This window comes from Panthera leo, chromosome E1 (assembly GCF_018350215.1).
Source record: "Panthera leo isolate Ple1 chromosome E1, P.leo_Ple1_pat1.1, whole genome shotgun sequence".
Taxonomy (NCBI): Eukaryota; Metazoa; Chordata; class Mammalia; order Carnivora; family Felidae; genus Panthera; species Panthera leo.
In genome coordinates, this window is record NC_056692.1 from 39,049,565 (window position 1) to 39,077,014 (window position 27,450).

General features: G+C 51.9%; 1 protein-coding gene across 1 annotated transcript; it reads right to left on the reverse strand.

Annotated features, from left to right (window-relative positions):
* Positions 1-1,094: 1,094 nt before the first annotated feature.
* On the reverse strand, positions 1,095-21,731 carry TNS4 (tensin 4). Its single transcript, XM_042916632.1, has 13 exons — positions 21,670-21,731; positions 17,419-17,950; positions 10,760-11,183; positions 9,262-9,686; positions 6,849-6,935; positions 6,389-6,514; positions 5,116-5,208; positions 4,932-5,009; positions 4,053-4,121; positions 3,166-3,334; positions 2,415-2,483; positions 2,131-2,157; positions 1,095-1,622 (listed from the first exon to the last, which is right to left on the reverse strand). The coding sequence occupies exons 2-13, from the start codon at positions 17,855-17,857 to the stop codon at positions 1,481-1,483; spliced, it is 2,148 nt and encodes a 715-aa protein (XP_042772566.1). The 5' UTR covers positions 17,858-17,950; positions 21,670-21,731; the 3' UTR covers positions 1,095-1,480.
* Positions 21,732-27,450: the final 5,719 nt, after the last annotated feature.

Here is a 27,450-nt window from a genome sequence, read left to right on the forward strand (position 1 = left end):
ACCAACTGTTACGCCAAGACAGAAATTTTATTTTCCATGGGAACTACACAGGCACCCATGGGTAAAAGGGGTCTCTGCCAGCCGCCTGAATATAACCTTGAGAACTTGGCCACCGTGACCTCGAGAACCTTGTCCAGTGTTCTGTACTCTCCAGGGACGGGGCAGTGCCTGAGCACAGGCTGGGTGGGCTGCTCTCAGCCAGTCCCGCCAGCCCAGCCTCAGTCCAGTTTGGCTGCCTGGGTTGAAACCATAATCTGTCAGGCTCAGCTTTGGCCAAAGATAATGATAATGATGCGGTGGCAGGGCCCACAGCTGGGAGGAGGCAGGCACTTGCTCCTCGTAGAACAAAAGTGGGCTTCTTCTCCGAGCCTCTTCCATCCTCATGTTGTGGTTTTCTTAGGACCCCAGGCCTGTTAGACAAACTATTCCAGCTTCTTGGGAGTCTTGATGGAAGTGGGGTGGGAGAAAGACCGCCCAGCTTCTCCAGGCCTCTGGAGTTGGCTGGCTGTTTGCATTCATGACTCTCTGCTGCCCCCGTGTGGCTGGAAGGCCAGTTGATGCCCTACTGCTGTGCACACTTGTCCGCGTTTCTCTATGAGTGTGTTTTGGGGACCAGGGGACACTCAACAAGACCGGGGCTGAGGCAGAACCAGAGAAAGCTGACCCTTGTGTCGGGTCTCCCGGCCCCCACCTCCCTCCTGTGGGTTGCATAAGGAGCATTAGGGCAGTTGTGACACCAGCTGGAGGACACTTGCTAACCAAAAAATTGAAAGAAAAGATGGGGCTGATACTCATTTGTAGTGCGGGGATTAGACATCGGGAATGTGAGGAGAGCTGGGTGGTCTCTGACCATAGGGCCAAGTTTCCCCTTGCTAAGCTGCCCTGACAATCATGGCCACATTGGCCTAAAGAATCCAGGGCAGGCAGATCCTGCTTTGTCCTGGGAACAGCTGCCCAAGAAGCAATTGCAGAAGTGGCAGGGGGGTGGGGGTGGAAGAAACGGATATAGAGAGAAATAGAGTCAGTCCATTCCTCCTTTGATCAATTCTTGCAGACCATCTTTCCCAGGTCAGCCTTGAGCTAGGGGCGCATGGGTCCTGACCCAGCACCTGCTGTTTGCCACCACAGAGGGTCACATGTCTCTAACTCAAGCTGCTGTGTTGGTAGTATCCACGTTGATGGAGTCCGGGGTCCTCAGAGGTTGTTTCCATGTGGCCCTCAGGTGTGGGTGTGCTTCAGGATCACAGGGAACTTGTTAAGATGCCCACCAAAGTCTGAGAACAGCTGGTCCTATCTATGGCCTCCTTATTTGGTTGAGGAAACTGAGACACAGTGGGGTCTGGCTGAAGGTCACTGATGAAGGTCACAGGGTTTCAAGGGTTTCACCAAGGTGTGGTATCTCTCTCTCCTCCAGTCCAATAGATTGGCTCATCAGTGTATGATGGGATGTCTGGGAAGGTGCAGAGGGAGCTCCCTCCCCCTACATCCTCTCTGTGTCCTGCAGCAGAGTACCCACAAGGCTGAGGACCTGGGAGGCCGACTGGACCGTGTCATACTCTGCGAACAGGTGGCATACATTCTCCTGGGACTCTGTCTGGCTCTTGGCCACAAATCCAAAGATCCTGGTGGGAGAGCACAGGCTGAGTGAGGTGGTGGGGCCCAGAGAGGTTAGGAGAGGTGATCTGAGCAAATACAGTGCTCCCCCGCTGCCCCTTCCCCAGCTCGCTGAGGATAGGATATGCCTCCTCCTCCTCAAGATCTAAGTTTCCCTCATTTTGAATGGGGGGAGGCTCTGAAGACAGGACCTGTGTATTCCTCATCTTAGTGGGAGGTTCCTGAGGGCAAGGATGTGTTTTGACCATCAGATTGGGGCATCCCTATAGATTAAAGCTCCCTGAGGTTAGACCCTGTGCCTCCTACATTAGACTGGGGGCTCCCAGGTTCATGACTCCTCCTTCAGACTGGAGGCTCTCTGAGGACTGGGGCTGGTGCCACCCCATCAAAACCATGGGCTCTCTTAAGATCAGGACAGGGGCTCCCTCCTTCTGTAACTCCCTTCTCCTGTTGGGTCCCAGGCCCTGCTCCAGGGAGACCTTTTATGGTGACTGACAGTGCACAGGAAGGCCTTACCAGGAGGGCTTGCAGTATTTTTGCCACCTGTGGGAAAGGAAGATGGACAGTTATGAGTACTGAGACCTCTCTGCATTCCGCAGGACTCTGGCTGAGCAGCGGGGGGAGCACGGCCAGCTGCGTCCACACCCCACGGGGTCCCACCCTGCCCTCATCCCGTTGCTCCTGGCCCCTCGAGGCTCACAGGCTCTGTCTGTGATCCCAGTCCCAGAGTCAGCAAGAAACCCCAGTGGGCAGCTAGGCCCTGGATGGCTTTCCTGAGTTCAGCCCAGCCTTGAACTCACTTCCGTTGCTCGGGGTCCATGCCACAGAAGCGGATGGTGGTGAGGGGGTAATGGCGCCGGAAAAACACCCTGGAAGAGGCAGGGAGAGAAGGAGAGCTGATGAGAGCCTATCCCAGGGCCATGTCCTACCTCCATCATCTCCAGCTCTCCCAGAGGTCACATGCCCTGCTCTCTAAGAAACCTCCCAGCTAGACCCTTACAGCCTGCCCTGCTGGGCCCTGGGGCACACGTTGGCACTTCTTTCCAGTCATGGAGTGAATTTGCCTTGTGTCCTACATACTGGGGTTTTTTACCCTCTCCCCACCCCACGCCCACTGTGTCATGTAACTGCTTGAGGATCGTAATGGCATCTTGCTCATCTCTTGTTCCTCCAGCCCAGGACCGGGCTCCTGCTAGACTGTGAAGCCCTAAGCCTGGGGAAGGAGTGATCTCATCCACTGTGTCCCAGTGGGCAGCTAGAGTCTGGCCTTTTGCAGATGTGCCGTCAATGGATGCAGATTTAACCAGTGCCCAGTGAATCCTGGTTAATTCCATCTCTGTTGGTCACAGGGAAGGGGGACTTTGGTAAGAGGTCATTGGTGTGAGGCTCAGAGAAGGCAGGGAACTTGCCTGGAGTCACTCAGCAAGTCACTGACCACGTTGGGTCCACGATCCTGAATCTTACTTTCATCACTGATCCATGGCCGTCTCAGCCATCCCCTCCACTTCCCCCTGCCCAGCCCAGCAGCCCCAGGGCAAGGAAGTCCCTTACTTCCTCTGGACATCCGTCAGGGTGATGCCTTGCTCGGTGACTTTGAAGTGGACCACGGTGGGTGTGGGGAGGACGTCCCTTTCAAAGGTGGTTGAGATGGCCTTCCGCACGGCCAGGGCTCCGCTCAGGGTCTCTACACTCACGGAGGTCAAGTACAGGGCATGGCAGCCTGTGGAAGGTAAATGCTGTGCTTGGGCCCTGCCAGGATCCTCCATGCAGAGGACCAGTCCCAGAGGACTTCGGGATCATCTGTGGCTTTGCATTGCTCTGGCCTCTGGCCCTTAGGGTGGAGTAAAGGAGGGGCTGTTGCCCTATGTTAGGGATGTCCAGACAAACCTTCCTTCTGTCCAGAAGCATGGGTGGCACTGCCTCCACCTCCACCCACCCTGGGGCCCTGGTTCATTGTCAAGAGAAGGTGGAGAAGACAAGGATGGGGAAGGGCCCGTTGCAGGAGCTGTCACTCAGACAAGGGCTGATCTGTGCCTGGCCTCTGGACGAGAAGACGAACGACCTTTCCCCCTTGGAAACCCCCCAAGACTTGGACCTGACACTCCACAGAGGATCCCAGGCCCACAGACCACCTCCAGGGCAGGTCCCTCAGGACCAGAGAGACCTCGGCATGTCCACATGTGCCCATATGTGTGCAGGGTGGGGTGTAAGCCTCACCCACCTCCCTGTCTTCTGCCCACTGCCCGCACCCCCCAGGCCTGCGGCCTTTCACCTCCGGGTTTACAGGGATGGGGAGAACCGGGGCACCTTTGTAAGGATGAAGAAATAAAGCTGTGATGGGAACGTGTGCGGGCCTGCATGCCCATGTGAGTGAGTGTGGGGCTGGGAGGTGCCCGCGGGGTCATAGCCAAGACTGGAGCCTCCTCCATGCCACTCACCTGCGGATTTCTTTAGGCAGGAGGCCCGGCTGCCTGTAGAAGGGTCTGAGGCTTCTCCACCTCCCAATTCTGAGCCAAAGCAAAGAACAGGCCCCGGAGGGGGCGGGGACGGAGTGAACGGACCCTTCTCTTAGGAACATTAATCCCTTTGAACCTCTCCCACCTCCGCCCCCACCTTCAGGAAGCAAGCCGCTGAGAAACCTGGAGTGATTACCGTAATCAGACAAACGGGGCCACTTGGGGCTCCCCAGATGCCTAGCTTGCAAGTCTTTTGATCCCTCCTTTTCCTGCTCGCTCCTCCAGCCCCTGGATCTGCTGTAATCACCTGACCCTCAGGAGCCTCTGACCTCCTCCCTTCTTTCAGGCCCTTCCTAAACCCAGGCCTTTCTTTTCAGAAAGTAGGGAGGCCCTCCACATCACCACACTGGGAGCTTCGCCTGCCCCGACTCCTCTCCCAGAACCGCCCTGCTGCTCCTCCTGCACACCCTGAGATTGTCTAGTCCGGCTCACCAGCCTACTGGGCTGTAGGCTCCGGATGGGACTTCCTGGTCTCGGTTTGAGGTATGATCTGTATACCTTGGGGTGAATTACTCAGCCCCTTGAGTCCCCTTTTTCTTATCTGTGAAATGAGGATAACACCTATTCGACACAGTTGTGGTATGATGACGGCTGTCCCCATTTTGTAGAGGAGGAAACAGAGGCTCAGAGAGGTCAACCTCCTCAAGCCAGGAAGTGGCGATGCCGGATGGATGCTAGACAAAGCACTTTTAACTGTGACACTAATCCATAAATAAGGTGAGATGTGACCACTAGGAGCCTTTGTAGTAGGAACACACAGGCCCAGGGCCCCGATGCTGCCTCTCTGGGGCCCACACCCACCTTTCTGCGGGATGGTGAGTTTGCAGGGCAGGGCCAGGGCCATGATGGAATGCTGGCACACAAAGGCAGAGAGGCTCCCTGCAAGGAGACGGGCAGCTCTGTGTGAGAAGACCTGTCTCCGACCAGCCTCCCGGCCCAGAAGGGCAGGGCCCACCCCCGGGGCCTGCAGGCTGGAGACGCTCACCAAAGTAAGGCTCCTCATCTGCTCCTTTGAGATGCACCCCTTTGGCAGAAGACTCAATGAGGAAGTGGCGGATGAGGTCACTGTTGTCCTCACCTGGACAAAGAAAGAAGAAAGAGTGCGTGTGGATGGGAGTTCCAGAGTCCAGTGTTGGCCGAATGCTGACCATATCATTCCCTGACCTGCCTCCTCCTGGTCCGTCCAGAGGTGAACTTGTCCATCCCCCTGGCTCTGGGTGGGACTGCTGGTAAGAACCCTGTCTTCAAGGCCTCCCACAAAGGAGGTGTCAACGCCTTTGCTCAAAGGCTTCTGTGTCCAGTAATTCTCTCAGGAGATCCTTCTTTTGGTTTCAAGAGCTATGGGGGTTGGTTCTCAACGACTACTCAAATCAGATTTTAACGCATCAGCCTGATTTCTCTCTCCCCCTACCCACTCCTTCCCAGGGGCTATTATTCTCCACCAGATGGTCCCTGCTGACGCCAGGCTGGCCCTGGAGGGTGAACAATGTCCGTCTGCTTGTTCTCACCAGCCCCTGGCTTCCTCCTCTCTGTGCTCGCTGGCAAGGCTCGTTGACAACCAACGCCACCCAGAGATCACTTTCTTATTTAGACAGAGAGGCGTGGTGTAGAGAGCATGCATTTGGGGTTTTCATCCTTGCTCTGGGGGGTCATCGGCTAATTCTCGGAGCCCCATTTACCTCATCTGTTCGTCACGTGAGAGCTGCAATTCTGGGGTTTGGTGAGGGGCTGGTACTTAGGTACCTTGTACTATAATGATATGATCAGTCTTTATCTGTCTTCCCAGCGAGGTATCCTGGTGTAGGGTGGATGCCCCACAGCTGTGTGTGTTGTGTGTGAGGCCACGGGAAAGCGTGTGATAAGCTATCACATGTGATAAACTGTCACACACATATCATAAGCTAGGGCACACACGTTATGACTACCTTAGGTTCCTTCACAATAAATCTGGTCTGGACAGAGGTGGGCGCCCAGAGGAGAGGATCCTGGAGAGGGGCTGGGAACTTCCTCTCGGCCCCCCAGGAGAGCAGAGCGGGGAATCTGGGGACTCTGGGAGGCAGAAGCAGCTTAGGCTTGCCGTGGAAGGAGCTCCTTCTAGAGTCCCCCTGCAGGAAGGCAGCTGGGAGAGCCCTGAGGTGGACCGTCCTCCCAGCTGTCATTACGGGCCTGCTGCAAGGCAGCAGCAGAGCTGGGACTAAAGCCTACCACACTCCATTGCATCTGCGAGGTCTTGAGTGAGGACAGAGACCGGTGCGTACCTGATCGGTTCTGGGCAGGTGCAGGAGCCTCATGCACCTTCAAGGCAAGGCCGAAGGAACCTCGGTAGGAAGAACTGTCCCTCACGACGAAAGCCCCTGGCTCCTCCTTCCTCAGCAGCTCGATTGCTGGAACAATCCTTGGGTCAGAGACAGTTAACCGCACCCTCCTCCCTCTCTTCTGGACACCCTCTGTCCCCCAGCCCCCTTAGGTCTTCATAGAGCAGACATTACAGAATCACTTTTTGTTCCCAGGAAGTCCTTTCTGTTATCTAATCTCTACCCTTCCTGCTGCAGTCTCTATTTCCTCGAGACAAGAGGTTCACAGGATAACCCCCTTCCCTGGACCTACCATTTGTCTTTCCCTCCCCTAACATGACCCAGGGCCCCATATGCCTGATACAAGGTGGGGAACCCAGACTCTTGGGTCACTCATCCGTTGAAACACAGTGCTTCCTTTTACCTTGTTCCCGGGTGATGCTTGGCTTAAACCAGTATTTAGATGTGTCCATCACAAACTTCATCGTGGGCTGCATGTCCCTGGGGGGACCTGGAGACAGAGAGGGTGGACCCTGTAGGCTGGACAGAGGGGAGCTGAGAGACCCTCCCCCCTCCTCTGTGCAGTGGTCCCGTTCAACCCGCCCCACCCTACCCCAACCCCATTGTATCTCCAACGTCCTGCAAGAGGCAAAATCCAACAGAAGAATTCCAGGGCTTGGCACATGTAGGACTTAGGAGTCTCCCCTTGTATCCTTGGTAATGAATCACAAACAGATAAAAATCTCAGTTTAATGAGAAACAGTTTCTCAAATCTAGTGTTGTCTGGTGTGGACCGAAAGAAGGGATAAATAAGAGATTCTGAGATGCATCATCTGTTTGATTTTATCCTCTCTTTCTCCTTAAGAATCCTACAAGTGTCTTGGGGGGGGGGGGGTTGGAAAAGAAATTGAAAGAAAAGGTTGAGGAAAAGAAAGCAGCAGATCTGGGCCGATGAGCCTGTGCAGAAGAAGTCAGGAGACAGGATTCCTGACTCTGATTTGGGACAATTGTTTTGCTCCTGAAGCCCAGAGAGGACCGAATGTACTAACCAGCCTCTGAGGGTCTTTAATATTCCAATAGCCTAGGCGATTAGCATGGATTTTGTTTTGAGAATGGTTTGCAGAATTTGATAAGGTTCCAGAGTATAATTAGTGATATCCTGGGGCATCACCAAACCAGGATGGGAATATTACCAGGCTAAGTAAATGTGCTTTTTGAAATGACAGAATGGCCATCTTCCCGGGTCCCCTAAGACAGAGAGCTGTGGTTCTCAATTTTGGCATCTTAAAAAGGTGTGTTATGGCCGGTTGAGAGTAACTCATTATAAAAAAAATGTACTAAAATCTGCAAACGATTTGCCCTGGGAAAACGATCAGAGCAGATTCAAAGCACGCCCGTCATACCATTTTCTCTTGCTTACATTGACATGGCTCCCTGAATGGCAGCGTGGGCCAGAGTGAACATCACACCCCCCAGGAGTCACCCTGATGCTTGTGGCTGAGTGAGGGCTGAGAAGCCTCAGGAAGGAGGTGACTGAATGAGGCCAGAGCAGGGACAGTGTCCCCGGGGGCTGTGCAAGAGCTTTACTCTGGAGAGATGTACCCCGTGGGTACTAAGGCTGTGCCTCTGTGTTTCATGCTTTGGGTTCTGGCTGGTTTTGTTCTTTTTGGATGCCTGTAGTCACAGACTACGGGAAGGAGGGTGTTTGCTGTTTTGTGGTTTTTAGCTGTCTGAATTGGAATGCGTTGTCTCGGTCAGCCCTCTGTGTGCTCGTCATCCATGAACGTCAGAGGTAGGACTGACTCTCCTCCCTCTCCCTCTTGTGGGTTAGTCATCAAGCCTGCTGTTTTCATATCCCGAGGGTCTCTTGGCTCCGTCCTCTCTCTTCCACTGCCCTGCCCTGCCCTGGTTCAGGCCCTCATTATAGCTTGTCTGGACCACTTCGTGATGAAAACCAAAACAAAACAGTTCTCCCTACAGTTCCTCTGCCAGAGTGATCTATCAAACGTGCACCTCCGGGGGCACCTGGGTGGCTCAGTCGGTTAAGCGGCCGACTTCGGCTCAGGTCGTGATCTCACGGTCCGTGAGTTCGAGCCCCGCGTCGGGCTCTGTGCTGACGGCTCGGAGCCTGGAGCCTGTTTCCGATTCTGTCTCCCTCTCTCTGACCCTCCCCCGTTCATGCTCTGTCTCTCTCTGTCTCAAAAAATAAATAAAGGTTAAAAAAAAAATTAAAAAAAAAACCAAAAAACAAAAAAACTTGCACCTCCGACCCCATCACTCTCTCGATTGAGACGCTCTGCTAAGGCCCCCGTGGCCTAACGGGTAAAATCCACTCTAGCCTGGGGTTCAAGGCCTTTCCCAATCTGGCCCCAGATTACTCAATGACTTGACCCTACACCCAACACTGCAGTCATTTCCTAAACATGCATGTGCCTCTACACCTTCATGATTGTGGACTCGCTGTTCCCTCTGCTGGGAATGCCCCTCCTCTCCTGCTCTGGCTACAGACTCCACCACTTTCCAGATTCAGCTCAGATGTCACGTCCTCCGAGGAGCTTTCCCAGTTTTTCAGACTAAAAGGATCACTCCTCCCTCTGTGGCCCCCCAAGACTTAGGACATCTCTTTACTTCTGTGTTTATCCTACTCTACACGGATTCCTTGGCTTTTGTATCTCTTTCTAGACTGTGGCCATCTCTCTGTCCCTACTACTTGGCAAAGTGCTTGGCACACAGTAGGTATTCAGCGTGTTGACTTGCTATTGCGGAAACCCACTGATGTTTTATCTATTCCCCCAAGCCAAACTTCACAACGGTTTAAGTACTGATTTACAACATACCCTCCGAGGATGTGGTAAGAGGAGCATCTGGCAGGGTCTGGCTGTGGCTCCTGGTGGCCGGACAGGAGTGGCCGGAAGAAGTGGCCCCAGGTCGGACAAAGTCCTGGTGTCCTGGGGTCGGCTGGGATGGAGGAGACCCTGGTTCTGGGCAGCCGTTGATCAGCACGATGGGTATGTCCACCATGGAGTTGGTGATGGAGGGCGGGCAGCTGCTGGCATGCTCCTTGGCCAGTGGTGGGGACTGGGTTGCTCTGGGCTGGCCCATGCTTGCAGTGGGGTTGCTGGGGACCTGGAAGTCACTGGCTCTCGTGCACAGGGACACTTGGCCAAGGCTGTGGAGACTGGAGGAAGAGCTGGCTGGGCTTTCCAAGGACCTAGAAGATGACTGATGGCTGGAGATGCTGGAGTGGAGGAGGGACTGGCTGCTGCAGGGAGGGCACCAGACAGGCAGGGTGTTAGGATGTCAGAGTGGACACTCGGGGCCTAGAGTTCTGGTTAAACAGAGTGTTGTATACTCCATTCCCCATAGCCCAGGACAAAGTGCATGCCCACCTGATCCCCAAGGGATGCTGAAGGGTACAGAAATATCTCTGTACTGCCAAGTCTTTGGTCACTTAAAGTAGCCAAAGAGCTGATTCCCTGCAGGTCATGTGGGCTTGGGCTGGACCGGATTCCCTCTGCCTTCCCAGCCAGGAAGTTCTGACAGCTATCACACAAGCACCCCAATATTCCCAAGAGCTTTGCACGCAGGCTGGACACAGGCTGGACCGTGTCTACGGTGGATGCAGAGGGAGCTCCCCAGCTGGTGGAAGAGGAGGAGGCCAGCTCTGCATCCAGCCAGACTTCTCTCTGAGCTCAGAAGCCCATGCCAACGGCCATGGCTGTGGAATCCCAGCCTCCTTGCCAACGACTGCCTTGGCACAGCAGCTTTGGAGTCGGTGTGGGGGACAGAGGTCCTGCAGTTTGGTCCTCCTGGGAAGGGTGTGTGTGTGTGCAGCTCCACTGTGAGGCCTGCACACGGGGCTGCGGCAATTAGGAATAATGCTCAGGCAGGTCGGCCTCCCTCCTCCTAGGTCTTGCTAGCAATAAAGAGGAGGGAGGCTTTCCTTTCCTAAATGGTTTTCCCTAAGCCCCCAAATTTTATTTATGCCCTTGTGTTTTGAGGTTGAAAAAAGAGCTCTCTTCCTTGAGATGGGTTGTATGAATGCTGGAAAGGATGCAGGTAAGCCTCATCAGTTCTTTTCCCAAGTGGTAGGCATGAATAAAAATCTTTGTATATTGAGTTATATTCTAAGTGCTTGAGGAAAGCTTGAGGTCCAAATGGCTGTGATGGTGTAAAAGAGAATATTCGCTCATGTTTTTGGTACACATCCTGATTTTGCTCAGATAGAGCAGAGTGCCCATCTATTTTAGGATCTGTGTGTGTGTGTGTGTGTGTGTGTGTGTGTGTTTGTGTGTTGTGGAGGCAATATCAGAAGCTATGATGGGAGTGACCTACCTTCCAAACACATAGCTGATGTCAGATGCTGGGCTGGCTGACAATACAGAGACCCTGCTGCCCCGCTGTGGGGCCAGGCCCCCCAGCCCCTTCTCCAAACCTGGAGAAGCCACCAGTGGGGAGCCCAAGCCATGGGGGCCTGACGTCTTGTTCCCCATGCAAGGGATGGAGATGCTGGGAGAGGGTGGGGGATGAGAGGAGGGAGCCCCAGAGTGGGGAGGGGGGCGCTGGTGCCCCCTGCCCTGGCTCCCAGAGAAGATGAGGCTCTCGCTGCTGCTTCGAGTTTCTCGAGGGATGTCTCTGGAAAGGAGGAGACCACCACTGCACGGGGAGCCGAAGGGTGGAGTGACAGATGGGCTGGAGCAGCGCTGGGGGCCATCATGGCACCTTGATCTGGTGGAGGTCACCTCGATGTACTTTATGTCTGGGGAGAGAGCAGAGCATCGGTGAAACCTGGGAGCCTGTAGTCACAGAACAGGAATGCTGGAAGAGTCCTCAAGCCCATCTGGTCTCTCCTCTTTTAGACCGATGTAGAAACAGGCTCAGGGAGGAGGAGTTTGCTGGATTAGGATTAGCATCCAGCTCCACCTTCTAGGCACTGTTCCAAAGTCACCCTCTTTGTGATATCTTCCTTTCATGTGGAGATGCAGTGGAATGAACACAGGTCTTGGAATCTGACAGACCTGGGTTTCAGATCTGACTCTGCCACTTACTATCACAGAACTTGGCCAAAGGACTTCAGCAACTAGAACCTTGGCTTCCACACCTGTAAAATGGGGTGACTATACCCAGCCTCTTTGTGTTACAGTAAGGATGAGACAAGATGAATGTAGGAGACATAGCACTGTTCTTGGCACATAAATCTTTTAAACTAGGGAATCTTTTCCTGAGTGAATGTCCCCCTCCCCAGGTTGAAATGACTGCTTTTTGGGGTGTGCCAGTCACATTTTCTGATGCCTCCATTGGTCAGGGTGTTTGAAGGGTGTTTCTACATCTGTGTCTACAATGAAGGCAGGGGGTCTCAAGCTTGGTGGCACATTAGACTCATCTGATGAGCTTTTAAAAGTCCTAATACCCAAGGCTACACCTTGTGCCAAATAGATCAGAATATCTGGTATAGACCCACACCTCAGGTTGTTTGTTTAGTCCCCCAGCTGGTTCCAATGTGCACCAAACCACACTACTGTGGCCCCCAGCCCAGCTCAGCACCACCACTTTACCTGGGAGCTGGTAAGATGCGTATAATCTGTTTCCACCGCAAGCCTGCTGAATCAGAGTCTGCATTTTAGCAAGACTCCCTGGAATCTGAGTGCACTTTAGAGTTTTGAGAAGTCCATTTTAGAGCAGGAGCTCCCAGAAGGTAGGGTTTGCTACATTATCAAGCTGTGGACCTCCCAGGTCATGCTTCTAGCTGGTGCCCAGTTGTTGGCTATTAAACATGCCCCAGGGTGGTGGCTCACTCCAGTGCTCTTTCCTTTTCTCAATGGGGGCATCCAGGACTCTTGTTCTGAGAGATTGCTCCTCCCTGGAGTGGGGCACTGGGTGGTTTTCTCCAGGGTGAGTATGGACACCCCTGGTCCTGACCTGGGGGGAGGGAACTGTCCTTGGTGCTGTTCCAGCAAAGGTGGTAGAAGCTGTGTGTGTGTGGGGGTGGGGGGGCTACCTAGCTGCTCCCTCCTGGAGGCCTGTTGAGTCCTGCCTCTGGCTTCCCAGGATGGAAACTGGGGCAAAGTCAGCGGGAAACTGCACCTTCAGCTCCTGTCTGCCGGCCTCCCACCCCCTTGGGCTTTGGCACATGCACCAACTCCCGCCCACCATGACTGTGGAATCCCTGCCTGCCCCAGCCCGCTCCCGGGTAGGACCTTGAGCCTGCTGGCGGTAACTGCCTCTGTCTGATCCTGCTTTGGGCTGGGGTGGAGGTGGAGGATTACATCAGATGAGGGGGGCTGGGAGGCTGACCTGAGCATGCTGTTCCAAGGGGTAGAGGAACAGGCCTGGCTTTGTCGTCAGACAAACCTGGGTGTGAATCCTGGCTTTGCCACTTTCCCGCCAAGAGGCATCAGGTAACGTTCCTAACCACTGTGAGCCTCAGTTTCCTCATCTGCAAAGTGGGGATCTAAAACCAACCTCCCGAGATTTTGGTAAGGATAAAATACATTGATGAACGATGCCTGGAGCTTGGTGCATGGTGGGCTTCAGGGAACTTCTCCTGAGTGCCTGCTTTCTGAGGCCAGTATTGGTCAGATGGCTGACACTGTCCAGCTAAAGTGGGAGTCCTACTGCTGAGGGCAAGAGAAGACGATTTGGCACAATGTATTGTGGGTTCTGAAAAAGTAGAGGTCTTGGAATGGGGTGGATTCCTCCGGAAGGTTGGCAAGCACAACTTCTATTTTTATAGGACTTTATAGTGCTTATAGCCGTAATCCTCTCGGCCCTTATGCCCAATTCCAGCAGCCATTGCTTTTACAGAGGAGGAAACTGAGGCTCAGAGAAATGTGGCAATGGAGCTGGCATTTATTGCATAATTTTTTAATGAAGGCTGGTATTTATTGAGTGCTGTGTGCCAGCGCTGTTGCAAACACATTACCTGTATTGGCTCATTTAATCCTCACAACAACTCCGTTGAAGTAAAAAATGTTATTCCATATAACAGATGAGAAATCAAGGCTCAGAAAGGTTGAGTGAGTTATCCAATGCCACACAGCCAGGGAGCGGAGGAATCCGACTCCTGCTCCTGTGCTCAGTTTCGGGGGCCCCTTCCGGGAGGAGGGGCTCCTCAGGACACTTTCCCAAGGCCTGGTCCTTGTGAGAAGTCCTTGGCTGCTTTGCAGAGGGTCTCTTGGCCCGGTGAAGCTCTGAGCTTCCTACTCACTGGGTCATCCAAACACCAACCAAAGGCCTTTCTTGGGGACTACAGAGTAGGGTTGGGAAGGGAGGACGGAAGGAGTCCTGGAGCTGTGAGTCACCTCTCCCTGCTGCCCTGAGGTGCATGTGGCTGGGGGAGTGGAGGCCCCCACACCCTCCCCAGGGTGCAGCCGCTGTTTACAGGCCCGTGGGGCAAGTCTGAGCAGTGCTGGGTGGATGCAGGCGCCAGCACCAAGCTGGGCTGGTGGAAGGGGGCACGTGGGTGGGGGGCAGAGAGATAGTTATTAAACACCCTTCACTTGGGATTGGCAAACAGCCTTGCCTGGCAGAAATTGCTGGAAAATGAAATGTGGGCTCCTGTTCCAAAGATGGGGAGGGGTGTTGGAGATGGATATGGTGTTTGCTTGGAGAAGCCATCCTCCTGGTGGGATGCCCCACCCCCCCCCGCCCAGGGTAAGTCTGAAGGAAGGGGCAGGGGCAGGGGAGCTGGGGGAGGTGTGTGAGTACAGGGGGGAGGTGGAACCCCAGAAGAGGAGCCCTCAGGCTGCCTCCAAACAGATTTGTTCTTCAAAGCTCTGGAGGGCAGGAAACTAGCACCAAAGAGAGAAAGGCAAGAACACAGACTCTGGAGGCCAGAAGCCTGGGCTTTGAGGCCTGGCCTATGACTCACTGGCTGTGTGACCATGGGTCATTACTTCTTCTTCTCCCTGAGCCTCATTTTCTCATTTGTGAAATGAGCCTGCCACTATTTCCTTCACAGGGTCGATGCTGAGATCATGCACTACAAAATCTATGTACATTTAGGGAAGGGAGAAACATAGGATCGCCGACGCTTAATGTCTAATTTTGCCAAGTGAGGACAAAGAGAAACAGTAAACATCCGCTAGCACCACAATTCCCTTTGACACCCCAAAAGAAGGAGGGATGAGAGGCAAAGGTGGGGCATCCCACACATTTGGATACCTTTGGCCCAATGAGAACTCACCACTGTGCCCAGAATTAGCTATGCTGCCATGGGCTGGCAATTGCTGTCACCAGGAGTGGTGGTCTGAGGCGAGGGTTTTGGCAGGTGGAGATGCATGAGACAGGTGCCACCCATCACAGTGATGTGCTATTAGTGATCACAGTCTAACTGGGAGCTGACTATGCTGGCTCTCTCAGGAGGTAGTGAGCTCCCAGGCATCACCGCCATTCAGGTGGAGGTTAGAGAGAGGGTTTTCTTGTTCCATCACAAGAGGCTAGGGCAGAGCTGGGGGACTTCATCAGGACCCTCTGACCACTGTTGGCTGCCCACTCATTCCCCAAATCCCTCTGCTACCCAGAGTCAGGTGGACATAGCTCAGAGCATCTGAGCTTCCAGACTACTGACCTTTGGCCCCTGGAGAAAGGGCCTGGTTGTCAGCGTCCCCACCCCATACATGTGGATGCTCCACAGAGACTGTCTTGCCCCAGCTGGCCTTGAGTGTGTGGAACCCCTGCCTTGGGGCATTAACATTACAGCCCTGGGCTTGCTCCTGCCAATGGTAATTAGACCCAAGCGACCTTCCCTGCAGAGACATGCCTGTGAGTGGCCTCCAGAAGCAGGAAGATCTTGGGGGCATAGAGGTGGTTCTTATAACAGCCCTGGTCGGCAATGCTCAATGGGAGGGGGAGGAGGCAGGCTGGAGGCTGGAAACTCAGGCGCCAGAGGACCTGGGTGCTGGGCTCACCTCCGCCCCAGACCCTGAACCGATCCTCGGACTGGTCCTAAATGCAACCCCTGTGTTTAATTAAAACAGCTGTGGGGTGCCTGGGTGGCTCAGTCAGTTGAGCATCCGACTTCGGCTCAGGTCATGATCTCGCAGTCTGTGAGTTCGAGCCCCGCGTCGGGCCCTGTGCTGACAGCTTGGAGCCTGGATCCTGCTTCTGATTCTGTGTCTCCCTCTCTCTCTGCCCCTCCCCCGCTCATGCTCTGTCTCTCTCACTCTTATTCATTATTCAAAAATGAATAAATGTTAAAAAAAATTAAGAAAAAACCCAGCTGTCATTCATAATGACTAACAGTGTGCCAGGACTTGTGATAAACCCTCAACAAGTGTTATTTCTTTTAATCCCTGCAACCCCCTTTGAGGTAAGAACTCGTCTCTGTTTTACAGACTAGGAGTAGGAGACAAAGAAGTGAAGTCAATAGCTTCTTTAAGGTTTGTCCACCTCCAGTGATTAGGCTGGACTGGCTCCTTACTGAAGTCCATCAGCCTCAGTTTTTTTCATCTGTAAAATGGGCAGAAAATATTTCATGGGAATAGATTGGGAGGATTAAATGTTCTCCTATAAGGGGCTCAGCACAGTGCTTGGACATAATAAGTGTTCAATAAGTAGAAATTCTTATAGACCCTATCTCTAATCCTAATTGTACCCCTTAATCCATGTTTAACGCCCTGGAGATCTCAGTCTTCTGGCCTATCTAATGGGGCTGCTGCTTCTTGATCCTTATCCTCAGAGTATACTTGAAACTCTTTGTTGGGGAAACGGACACCAGATGTAGGGATTTCTAGAATTCCTTAGATGTGGTGGTATATTGAAGTTAGTTGTACCAGTCCATGGGAGCTGATTGTTAAATTTTTCAGATTTTGTCCAGCTGATTTCTAAACTTAGACATGATTAAAAATCAAATTATATAGGGGCGCCTGGGTGGCTCAGTCGGTTGGGCATCCGACTTCGGCTCAGGTCATGATCTCATGGGTTGGAACCCTGCGTCGTGCTCTGTGCTGACACCTCAGAGCCTGGAGCCTAATTTGGATTCTGTGTCTCCCTCTCTGTCTGCCCCTCCCCTGCTTGCACTGTCTCTCTCTTTTTCAAAATATAAATAAACATTAAACATTTTTTTAATCATGCAAACTTACAACGAAATAACTTATGGTAAAAACAAAAATAATAAATACAACTCACCACATTCCAATTATTTTACTATAATCTATACTCTATTTTTAAAAAGTTTTGTTTATTTAAGTAATGTCTACGCCCAACGTGGGGCTCAGATTCACGACCCCGAAATCACGAGTCACATGCTTTTCTGACTGAGCCAGCCAGGCACTCCACTATCATCTATATTCTTGAGGTTATTAATATCTATTGTATTGTATAGTAGAAATACTATAAATACAATAACGGCCTTGTACAGGCATGTCTTTCCAGTGCTACATTCAGTGACATCATGTTGATAGTTTGAAATCGGCCCTGGTGGCAGATGTTTCAAATCAGGGCTCTCTCCCATCCCATCGTGGAGCTAGGTGTTAGGCGTTTACCAGCACACCACCCCTGAGACACAGCAGGGTTCTGCCCCAAGTAGACTGACCTCTGTGACTCTACTTCCAGCTTGGGACTCCCCAGAGAGATACTCCCCTAAACAGCAATAGGGGCCCAGAGAGCAATCCTACAAGAGTTTCAGGGGACCGGGGTTAGGATATACCATAGAACAGTGAGGTTCAGGGATTCCACCTTTATCAAGCTCTTATTTACTGCATGGCATTGTATGAAATTCTTATATAGAGTAGCTTATTTAAAGTCTGAAAAATCGCATAAAACAGGTATCCGTCACCTTTCCAAACTCAGTAATAAAATAGAATTGGATAGTGAGGGAAACTTGTATTTATCTCCTTTATACAGGAGAGAAAACAGAGGTTAAGTAACTTGTTTAAGGCTGCACAGCACCTCCCAATAGGACATAGTCTCCTGCTCCTCTGATTTGTTGGAAAAAGTCCTTCTTCCTCATGAGGTCTGGTCCCCCCTCCTGGCACTGTGCCCCACATCCTTACCCAAGGCTTCAGGCTCATCTTTCTTTTTCTTTGTGGTAATGCTCTGGGTGGGTTCTGCCCAGGGCGTACCAGCTCCTGGGGGGAGCAGCTGGAAGGTGGGGTCCAGTTCCAGAATCATCTGGTTGAGGCTCTCCAGTGAGAAGTCAATGTAGGAGTCGAGGTCCTCTAGGGCCCCTGAGGCCTGCTCACTAGGGGACTGTAGGAGGCAGCTGGCTTTGGCCCCAGTCTGTGGGCCTTGCTGCAGTCTGCTGGGGGGCCCCTTGTTGGGTGTAGGGGCCATCAGGGCCTGGGCTCCCCAGCCTTCTGTGGTGTAGTAAGGACACTGGGGTGACAGGCTGGGGCTGGGTGCTGGGTGCAGGACCCTCCTGGGTTCTTCACAGGGAGTCAGGCTGACTGCATGGCCTCCTGCCAGCAGGGGGCTGGACATCACTTGCGACATGGTGGGGCCAGTGACTGTCGGTTTACCTCTGGTTTCAAATCAGCCTCAGTTACACCCCAGAGATGTCGCTTGCCAACCAGAAGCTCCCAGGACCTGAAAGATACCAAGGTTGGGAACTGAGTAACTTTGGTAGATGAAGCCCCTGCCACCCCTCCCCACAAAGCAAAGGCTTATTTATTCATTCATTAAAAGCATGGATACTGGCAGGGGTGGGGGTGGGGGTGGAGTGGCGCCTGGCTGGCTCAGTTGGAAGAACATGTGACTCTTGATCTCAGGGTTGTGAGTTTGGGTGGCATGTTGGGTGTTGAGATTACTTAATAAGTATTTAAAAAATAATAATAAAATAAGAAGCAAGGATACTGGAGCCAGACTGTCTGGGTTTGCATCCTGGCTCTACTACTTAGTAGCTGTACAATGTTGGACAAGTTAATTAACTTCTCTGTACCTCAGTTTTCCTGATCTGTAAAATGAGTTAAGATTTGTAGCATACTTAGAACAGTGCATGACACATAAAAAGCATTATGTAAGTGATTCTTAAATAAAATCTCTTATTGGGGGGTTATTGAATATCTACTATGTCACAGACTTATTTATTAAATAAATACTAGCTAATATTTATTGAGTAATTACTATGCACACATATTACACAGAAAGCCATTTAAACTCCTCCTAACAACCATATGAGGTAGATATTATTATTTTCCATTTTATGATGTGTGACTGGAGAGACAGAGAGGTCAGTTACCCGCCCAAGGGTCATACGGCCAACAAGTATCAGAGCAGGACAGGACCTCAGCCTGCCTGATGTCAGAAACCCTGTATTTAGCTGCTACTGCATGTGGGCCAATTGGTGAAACAGACAAGCAAGCAGGTGAGCAATTCTAAACAGGGTTACCAGGGAAGAGGCAAAGCAAGGAGACTCTGTAGGCACTGGTGTGGAGGTCAGGGAGGACTTCCTGGAGGAAGGGACATGTAAAGGGAGACAACAAGGAAAAGCAGGAGCTAGCTGAGCAAGGCAGGTAGGGTGAAGAGACAGGTATGTTCAGGGCCCTAGTGGGCAGGGGACATCACTAGGTATTACTGAGCATCTGAGAAACAGAGAGCACCTAGTTGGATGGGGGGAAAGATGAGGTGGGGGGAGGCAGGCTGGCCAGACCCTGCAGATGTAGGCTGGGCTCTGCAGTGCCTGCTGCACCCTGAGGGCAATGAGGAGCCACAGAATAGTTCTGAGCTTGGCAGTGACATCATCAGTTGATAATCATTCCCTGCGGGCTCATTTGGGAAAGAGATGTTCCGACTTCCCTGTTTCCCTTAGTGTGGAAAGTTCTCCTTGTTGTCTAGCCTTAATGCCACATGTTAGTAGTTTCTTATAGGTTGGGCTGGGTAGGTGGTGACAGGTTCTGGGACTGGGGCTGCCAAGAAAACTGTAAGGAGAGGGGACTTGCTGGTTGTACGACCACTGCTAGCCCTGAGCCTCACTGTGTGCCCCACAACACCCCCTGACTCTACTTCTCCCTTTTTCCAAAACGCCTCCATCACATCAGACCCCAGGGCTGGAGAAGGCATAGAGACCAGTCTAGGGCAAATGCAAACTGTGGAGTCTGAAGATTCAGATTCAAGTCCCAGCTCAAACAGCTCTGTAAGGTATAACTCTGACCCTCAGTTTCCTCGTCTGTGAGCTGAGAATAAGAATTCCTGCCCTGTATCCTCCCAGAGAGAGGTGTGGAAATCGGTGAGTGAAAGCAGCTGGGCAATTCTAAATTCTTGGAAAGAAGGGCTTTTGTAGAGTATAACACTTTCATAATAGTAATCATAGTTCCCGTTTACTGAGCACTCGCCATGTGCCAAGCTCTCACCTATGTGTTTTACACGTGGTAACTATTCGAATCCCCCACATCACTAGGAATTGTTGTATCTCTATTAACTAGTCCATTTTACAGGTGAAGAAACTGAGACTCAGAGAGGTTAAGGAATCTACATAGGTCACACATCCAGAAAAGTAGAGCTGAGATTCAAACCCAGGCTGCGGGACTTGGGATTCTTAACTCCCTTTACCGCATGGAGTTCAAATGCAGAGGGATATCCGAGGTCCAGAGAGGGTGTACGATTTGCCCAAGGTCACACAGCAAATTAATGAGAAAAGCCAGTCTCCCTTGTCCCCCATGGCTCCTGTAGGCTCTGTTGCCAGACTTCTCCTTGGCTGGGGCCTGGAGGGGGCGGTGCATCCCAAGCTTGGGAAGGATGTCTATAAATGGCAGTGGAAGGGAATAGTCCTCTGGGCTCCTTCCTAGGAGCAACCGAGGACGCGGAGCTGTGGCTCTTTCCTCACATGCTCCAAGTGGCCTGAGTTTACTGGGGCAGGATCTCAGTGCACCCTGAGGGGTTTTTGGCTGGGCCCCACAGAGGAGCCTGGGGTTACTGACTTTGCAGAGCACATTGTGGGCTGGGGTTATCACTCGGGATGCCTGCTTACTGATTGGAAAACTGCTACCCTTTCCCCTATGGGCCTCAGTTGTCCCATCTGTATGATGGGGATATAATAATAATGGAGCTTAAAATGTACTCATTTCATTTTCTCCGTGGCTCCATGAGGAGGGTACTATTACCATGGGGCTGGAGAGGTTCAGGGATTTGACTCAGGTCCTAGAGCCTGCAGAATCCACTGGTGGAAATGGGGTTTGAACCCAGTAGTTTTGAGCCTGGATGGTCTTGGCTCCACAGTCCCAAACTCTTAACCTTGTGTTACTGCCTCATAGATTTAAGACCCTTTTCACATCTGCTCCTTCTGGGATTCTGGAACCCAGTGGGACAGGCCTGGGATTGAGTGAAAGGCAGGTAGCCCCTCAGGGTCTTGTTCAAACTCTCTTCTCACCTTGAACACTTCCAGGGCAGGGGCTGGGTCTCACTCCTTTATTCTTGGACACCCTCACCAGCCCACTCTCTAGCTCTTTCTTTCCTGCTGTAAGGTAAAGGTGAGGGTTGCTGGGGCTCCAGACTCTGTGTGTGTGTGTGTGTGTGTGTGTGTGTGTGTGTGCACGCGCACACCTGCCTCTGTATGTGTTGGGGGTGTATAGGGCTCCAGCCAGCTCTGCCCTATTCATAGGTCCTTCCCATATATTCCCCTTTCTGATTTGGACTCAAATAACTTTCTTTGTTTCCAAGGGCTCTGGAGGCAGGGGGATCCTGATACCTTGGCAAATCCCTGTTTCTATTTCATTGACTTACTCTCTCCCTCCTATTATGAGCCCAGGTCAGCAAAGGGGGAGGGCGACAGAAGGTGAAGCCTGAGCCTCCTCTCCAAGGCATTTTGCCTCTACAGCCCATCCCCACCCCACCCCCATCCTTGAAGAGTGGCTTCTGATTTTCCCATCCCAGACTCACTAAAGCAGACCCTCGGATGGCCATGGCCCACCCCCACCCCCCTTCCCCATTCCTGGCAGCCTCTGAATGGCCCAGCATGGGGGCTCAGGGACAGGCTTCGTGTTGTGGGCTGGGAGGCAGGAGGCCTGGGTTCTCTGTCCATTCCCTTCCCAAGTCTCTGTGACCTTGGGCAAGCCTCTTTCCACCCCAGCCCTGGACCTTGGTTCTCTCATCTGTACACCGAAGGGTACAGATTTCCTTCTCTTAAAGCGCTGAACTCTGAGGTCTGTGGTCCTGAGACCATCTCTCTGTCATCTACGGCCTCCTCCCCTTTCTCTCCACCTTCACTTGGAGTCCCAGGACACGTGGGGAAGCTGAGGACAAAGGGTTAAATGAGGTTGGTGAAGGTGCTGAGTCTCCCTCTCTTGTCCTTAAAGAATAAAGGCACATACCTGGTGTCCAGGGCGGGCAGGCGGCTGTGTTCACTCCTGACTCCTGGGACCAAGACTGCTCAAGGGGGAGGTGCAGTTCACCTTCAGACCTGCCTGAAGAGCAGCACCTGGCCCTCCCACCCTCCCTCCCTCTTCCCCTCCAGGCCCTACACGTGGCTGATAGCCCACAGGCCCCACCCCTCCTGTGTCTGGATGAGCTCAGGTGGGGCTGGCACGGGCACCAGGGAAGGGAAACAATGGGTGGTGACCCGGCCTGGCGTTTGCTGGGGCTGTGTGTGTGTGTGTGTGCGCGCGTGTATGTTTCCCAAGCTTCTTGCTTGCCTGCTCCCCCGCCCCCTGCCCCATGCCCCTTGTTATGGGAGAGAGGGGTCTATGTACCATGTGGTCAGTGGAGCCCTGCTTATTAGGACAAGCTCTACCTGTTAGGGACAAGGTCCTTGTAGGACTAAGGTGCACTGTGGGCATTCCTCCTACCATGTGGCAGCCAGGAAAGGGACTGTGGGCTGGCAGAACCAGCAGAAAGTGAAGTCCTTGCCTTTGGGAAAGGAGGACATCGGTGAGCAAGGACCCTTCCCCTGTACTCTCTGGGCTGGGTCACACTGTGGCAAGCCCAGGGTAGGGGTGCACTGGAATTAAGGCTGGGCATAGATTTTTTTTTTTAACGTTTATTCATTTTTTGGTAAAGAGAGAGACAGAGCGTGAGCAGGGGAAGGGCAGAGAGAGAGGGAGACACAGAATCCGAAGCAGGCTCCAGGCTCCGAACTGACAGCACAGAGCCCGACGCGGGGCTCGAACTCACGGACCGTGAGATCATGACCTGAGCCGAAGTCGGACGCCCAACCGACTGAGCCACCCAGGCGCCCCTGGGCATAGATCTTCTATTTTCTTTTTTTTTCCTTCTTAGCCTGGGGATGGGGCTTCTGAACCAAGGGGAGGCACTCTGAGTGTCTGGAGGACTTTGAGAAGGGCTCGTACATAACCTTGCTCCTCTTCATTCATTCACTCAGGGGCTACCCTTCTGCATGGTCTGGTCTGTGCCCCCGGGGTGGATGTTCCATGCAGGGGTGATGGCAGAAAGACCTCAAGTGTAAACATCCCCTCTCCCTGGCCCCAACCCCCTCCTTGTTCTGTGCCAGGGGTCCCAGAGAGTTGCAAGGGGGCATCCAGTCACAGTGGGGGGAGGGCGCTGGTGGCAGAGCCGAGCCAGGTCTGGGCAGGTCAGTCTGCCGAGAGGGAGCTGGCAAAGTCACTAGCTCAGGGACTCGTGGTGATCCCAGCAGTGGCTAATCTCAGGGATGGCTGGGTGGGTGGGTGGGACACTTAGTGCCCCCATTATGCTCAGTGAAAAGGCTTCCTGCCTCAAAGTATTTGATGCCCTGTGGCTTGGTGGAGGCATGATGAACCAGTGTCATGGGAGGCCAGGGAGCAAAACTGTGCCAAGTTATAAAAAGGTGCTCCCTCCTGACGGTCACGTTAAAAGGCGTCTCTGGAGATTCGTGCAGCCCGGCTGGCACATGGCTTGGGGAACAGTTGTGTCTTTGAATGAAGAAAATGAGGCGGTTGCAAGCTGTAAGCTATAAGCTGGGTGCACTACATGCAGTGGCCTTACCCACTGCAGTAGCTCAGGAAGGGCGTTGGGGGTGGAGGGAGGTGGGAGAATGGGGTAGGGGTGGGGGAGTGCAGAGGGACAGATGCTGAGTATCTGCTGTGGAAGGGGCACGTCACAGGGAGGTGATCACGTTGGGCCAGGATTGTGGTGGTTCTGGCATCAGTCCTGGCTGCCTCCCTGGGGACTGGCACAGAGGACGGCCTTTATGGCAATTCTTTCAGGGCTGGGAGGCCCCCCAGCCTTATGACCCTGTGCCTCAGGTTATAGTCTTTCTTGGAAGGTGTGGCTGTTTTTGGTTTACACTTGGTCACTTTCTGCACCTTAGGCCCGTCCTCGAACACTGATTCCAGTCTCAGCGACCTTCCAGACCCTGCCTACCCATCCCCATGCCACCCTGCTTCTCCCCCAACCTCTCTCTGCTCCTCTCCTGACCCTTCCTTCCCCCTGACACGATCAGTCTCCTCAGAGCCTGGGGCAGCATTTCTTCCTTCATCTGTGGATATGTTGTGTGATTTTTCTTCTATAGCTTGTTTTTTGTTTTGTTTCGCTTTTAATGTTTTATTTATTTTTGAGAGAGCGCAAGCAGGGGAGGATCAGAGAGAGAGGGGGACAGAAGATCTGAAGCGGGCTCTGCACTGACAGCAGCCAGCCGATGTGGGGCTTGAACTTCTGAACCCTGAGATCGTGACCTGAACTGAAGCAGGATGCTCAATCAGCTGAGCCACCCAGATGCCCCCCTTCTATAGCTTGTTGATGCGATGGCGTATGTTAATTGATTTCCCAAAACGCAGCAGATGCATTTTTCTGTATTTCTCACCCTCCCTTGCCTGGAGTCCTGGTTAGGCAACAGTTTCTGTCAATCAAATGGCCTTGGGAACATGGTTTGTTGCTGCTGGTCAACACGGTGGTGGAGACACTGGGATTTGGGGGCAGCTGCCTTCTAGCATCCAGAGTCCAGCTTTGTGGGTGTGGAGAGGCTGTTCCTAAAAATGGCTTTCTGATCCTGAACCAGTTAGGTGATGGTCTTAAAGTCAACAGACACTGGGTGGCTCCTGATTCTTTACCTTCCTGAAGGCGCCAGAGGCGAGCTCTCAAGTCGGGTCGCGGGTTTTTCTGGGAGCCATTCCTGCAGGTGCAGCCTGTTCCTCTAGCCTTTCTGATGATTTTGTGAGCACAGGATGCACGGAATTCCTTTCTGCTTAAATTTGCTAGTGTGGTTTCTGTTTCCTGCCGGTGACTGATATGGGGCCAGCGGGGAAGGGTATGTGGGTTGGGGCTTCAGCTGCCTGGCTTTTCTGTTGCTGGCAGTGGAGATACAGGGGATGCTTTTAGGCACAGCAGGACCAGGGAAGGAATAACATGGACATATTTGTGCTATAGAAAGATCTTTGCTTCTGGGAGTTGCCGAGCCCCCTGAAAGCATAGCAGAGGCGCAGGCCTTACTTTTCTCTGGAACTCTCTTTTCTTTGGTGTTAAGACAGATGCAAAAGATGTTGGGGAGGGATGTTCTTTGCTGCAGGGGGGCAGAGAGAACTGACCTGAACATCAGGCTTTATTTGCAGCACGCGAGACTAAAATTAATAGCAGGAAGGCCTTCTCAACAGAGACAGTGGTGAGAATTTTGGTAAGTAAGAACTAGGTTCTGCATTAAGGTCCAGGGAGAGCAGAGCAGGTAAAAGGCCAGACCTGGCACTCTGGAGGCCTGAATTTATACCTGGTCTCCATTGCCATTTGCTGTCATGCTCCAGGAACGATAGTTATCCTCTCAGGGCCTCTGGATTCCCCCTGAGCGGGAGGCAAGTTTCGTTTTCCTTCCCCTGTTGCAGTGGGAGGGAGGAGGGCATTCTGCCCTTACAAAGGAGCTGCCTTCAGGAGGTGGAGTTTTCTCTGGTCTTATTCTTCTCTTCTTCTGACTCTTTAGCTACAAAATGTGCATGCCTGAAATTCCACCTGCAGGTCAGGTGAGGCCCAAGCCAGGAACATCGTTGTTATCGTTATGAATACCCCCATCCAGGACAAAGGGCGCCCCATGCCGTCTCTAATGCCAGAGCCAGAGGGGTCCTTGGCACTGAAGCCATCTTTGAACTCAAGCTTTATAATCCATTCGTCCCATCAGCAAAAAATGTTGAGCAGGCACCCCCCCCATAGCTATTAGTTTACAAATTATATACATAGAATGTTACATACATGAACTATACACACACACACACACACACACACACACACAAATATATATTAGTATGTACATTACATAAGTATATGTACATTACAAAATGCATTATGTGCATTATCCATATAGGTACAAATTAGCTATAATGTACAATATTATGTATACTGTAAAGCCATACAAATAGAAATTAAAAATATAATAAACACCAAGTTTTAAAGTAATTTTTAAGGCTTTTCATTTAATCATGGTATAAAATCCCTTTTTGCTTTCACAGTGAGAACACCACCACTGAATATGCTTCTTTATTTTTTGAAAAGCCTGATTTAACACTTCGTAGAGCAGTGGCTTGAATGTCTGGCCCTAAATTCGGTTTATTTCATATTCAGCTTTTAAGGCTGTCACGGCTAGAAAGGAGGCCTCATGGAGATACCTAGATCCAGACGGACGAGGTGCATTGTGGGCTCAGCTCATTAAGTCATGACATTCATGTTTCAATTTTCAGTGCCATCCACCAATTATGCAAAGGTTTTGTTCAAAATTGACTTTCAAATTTCCATCCTCTCTCATGTCAATCAGTTGTTCTTGCAAAGAAATTGGAATGTGGTGCATTTTAATACTTTCAGCAAATGGATTTAAAACCCACTCAAACTCATTTGGAAGATTTTTTTTTTCTTTCTTTTCTTTTTTTACTTTAGAGAGAGAGAAAGTGAGCGAGCGGGGGAGAGGGGCAGAAGGAGAAAGAGAGAATCTCAAGCAGGCCTCATGCTCAGTGCAGAGCCCAACACAGGGCTTAATCCCATGACCCTGGGATCATGACTTGAGCCAAAATCAAGAGATGAACGGACCCTCAACCAACTGAGCCACCCACGCGCCCCTCACTTGGAAGATTTTTAACCAAGTTAAAAAAAAATTTTTTTTAAAGGGTGGATATGAAAGATTTTGGGAACACACAAGGTTTCTGGCCACAAAATCTTATAACAATGGGAACACTTTCAAACTTTATTTCTAAAGGCTCTATATACTATTTTCCTGCCAAAAAAAGTTACTTCCTCAACAACTGTTTAAACTTTGCCATTATCCTGCTGAAAAGGATTTCATTTTTGGAAATCTCAACAGACAACCCTTATTTTTCCTTTATGAAATGTCACATGAAATCATGTCCTAGGATTAAGGGGGAAGCGCCTTTCCTGCCGTGTCTTTGCAGAAATCTTTTTAGGCCACTTGTCCTTTCTTTAGGAGGGTTAATTTAGATTGAATCAGACATTACAATCTGCAAATTCCACTGACCTGGGCATATGCAAGCGGCGGTAGGTCACGATCTGTTGCAAAGCAAACAAGAGAGTAAGCACGTCACTCTCAAGTTGTCTGCCTGAGGGGCACCTGCACCTCCCTGCAGACATTGACCAATGTGGGGGACGTGATCGGCCAAGAAGGGGTACATAACATCTGTATGTCAAATATTATTAGAGCTGCATTTCCTCCTTACTTTTAGATGGAAATACATGCACATACATATACCTTGAATTCTAAAATTCTTCTTCCCAGGTGCCGATGGATCATTTTGTGCTACCCTAGGGGTATGTGCATTTTTCTCTGAAGGTCAGATCTCAGTGGACTGATGGGTCACTGAGGCTCAGAGAGGCACAGAGGTGGGGCTAGGGGTGGCTTAAGGGCCCACGGCAAGTGGTGACAGAGCCAGACTGAAACTCAGGTCCTTGCCTTCTTGGGCCCTCCCCTGATACCAACCAGGGCGTGTGAAGTCAGTGCAGGCTGGTCTGTGCAGTTCCCATCCCCACTGCACAGGGTCCTGGGGCCCCAGAAATACCTACCCTCTTAGGGCCCAGGGCCAGCACTTTGGCATTTTCTCTACCCTGTGTTCTCTGGGGAGCAGCACTGGGTGGGCCCCAAGTGCAGGTGTGGACATGCTTCTTGTTAGAATACCCTTTTCCTGTCCACCCCTTCCTCTCTTATGGCAGAGCCTGGATCATTCGATCAAGGATAA

Excerpts from the sequence above, each read along its gene's own strand:
- TNS4 (XM_042916632.1), bottom strand. The coding sequence starts at position 17,857 with ATGTCGCAAGTGATGTCCAGCCCCCTGCTGGCAGGAGGCCATGCAGTC. Across the intron at positions 6,936-9,261 it reads TCTTACCACATCCTCGGAGG|GTCCCCCCAGGGACATGCAG; the intron begins GTATGTTGTAAA and ends CTCTGTCTCCAG. Across the intron at positions 5,010-5,115 it reads AGATGAGGAGCCTTACTTTG|GGAGCCTCTCTGCCTTTGTG; the intron begins GTGAGCGTCTCC and ends GTCTCCTTGCAG.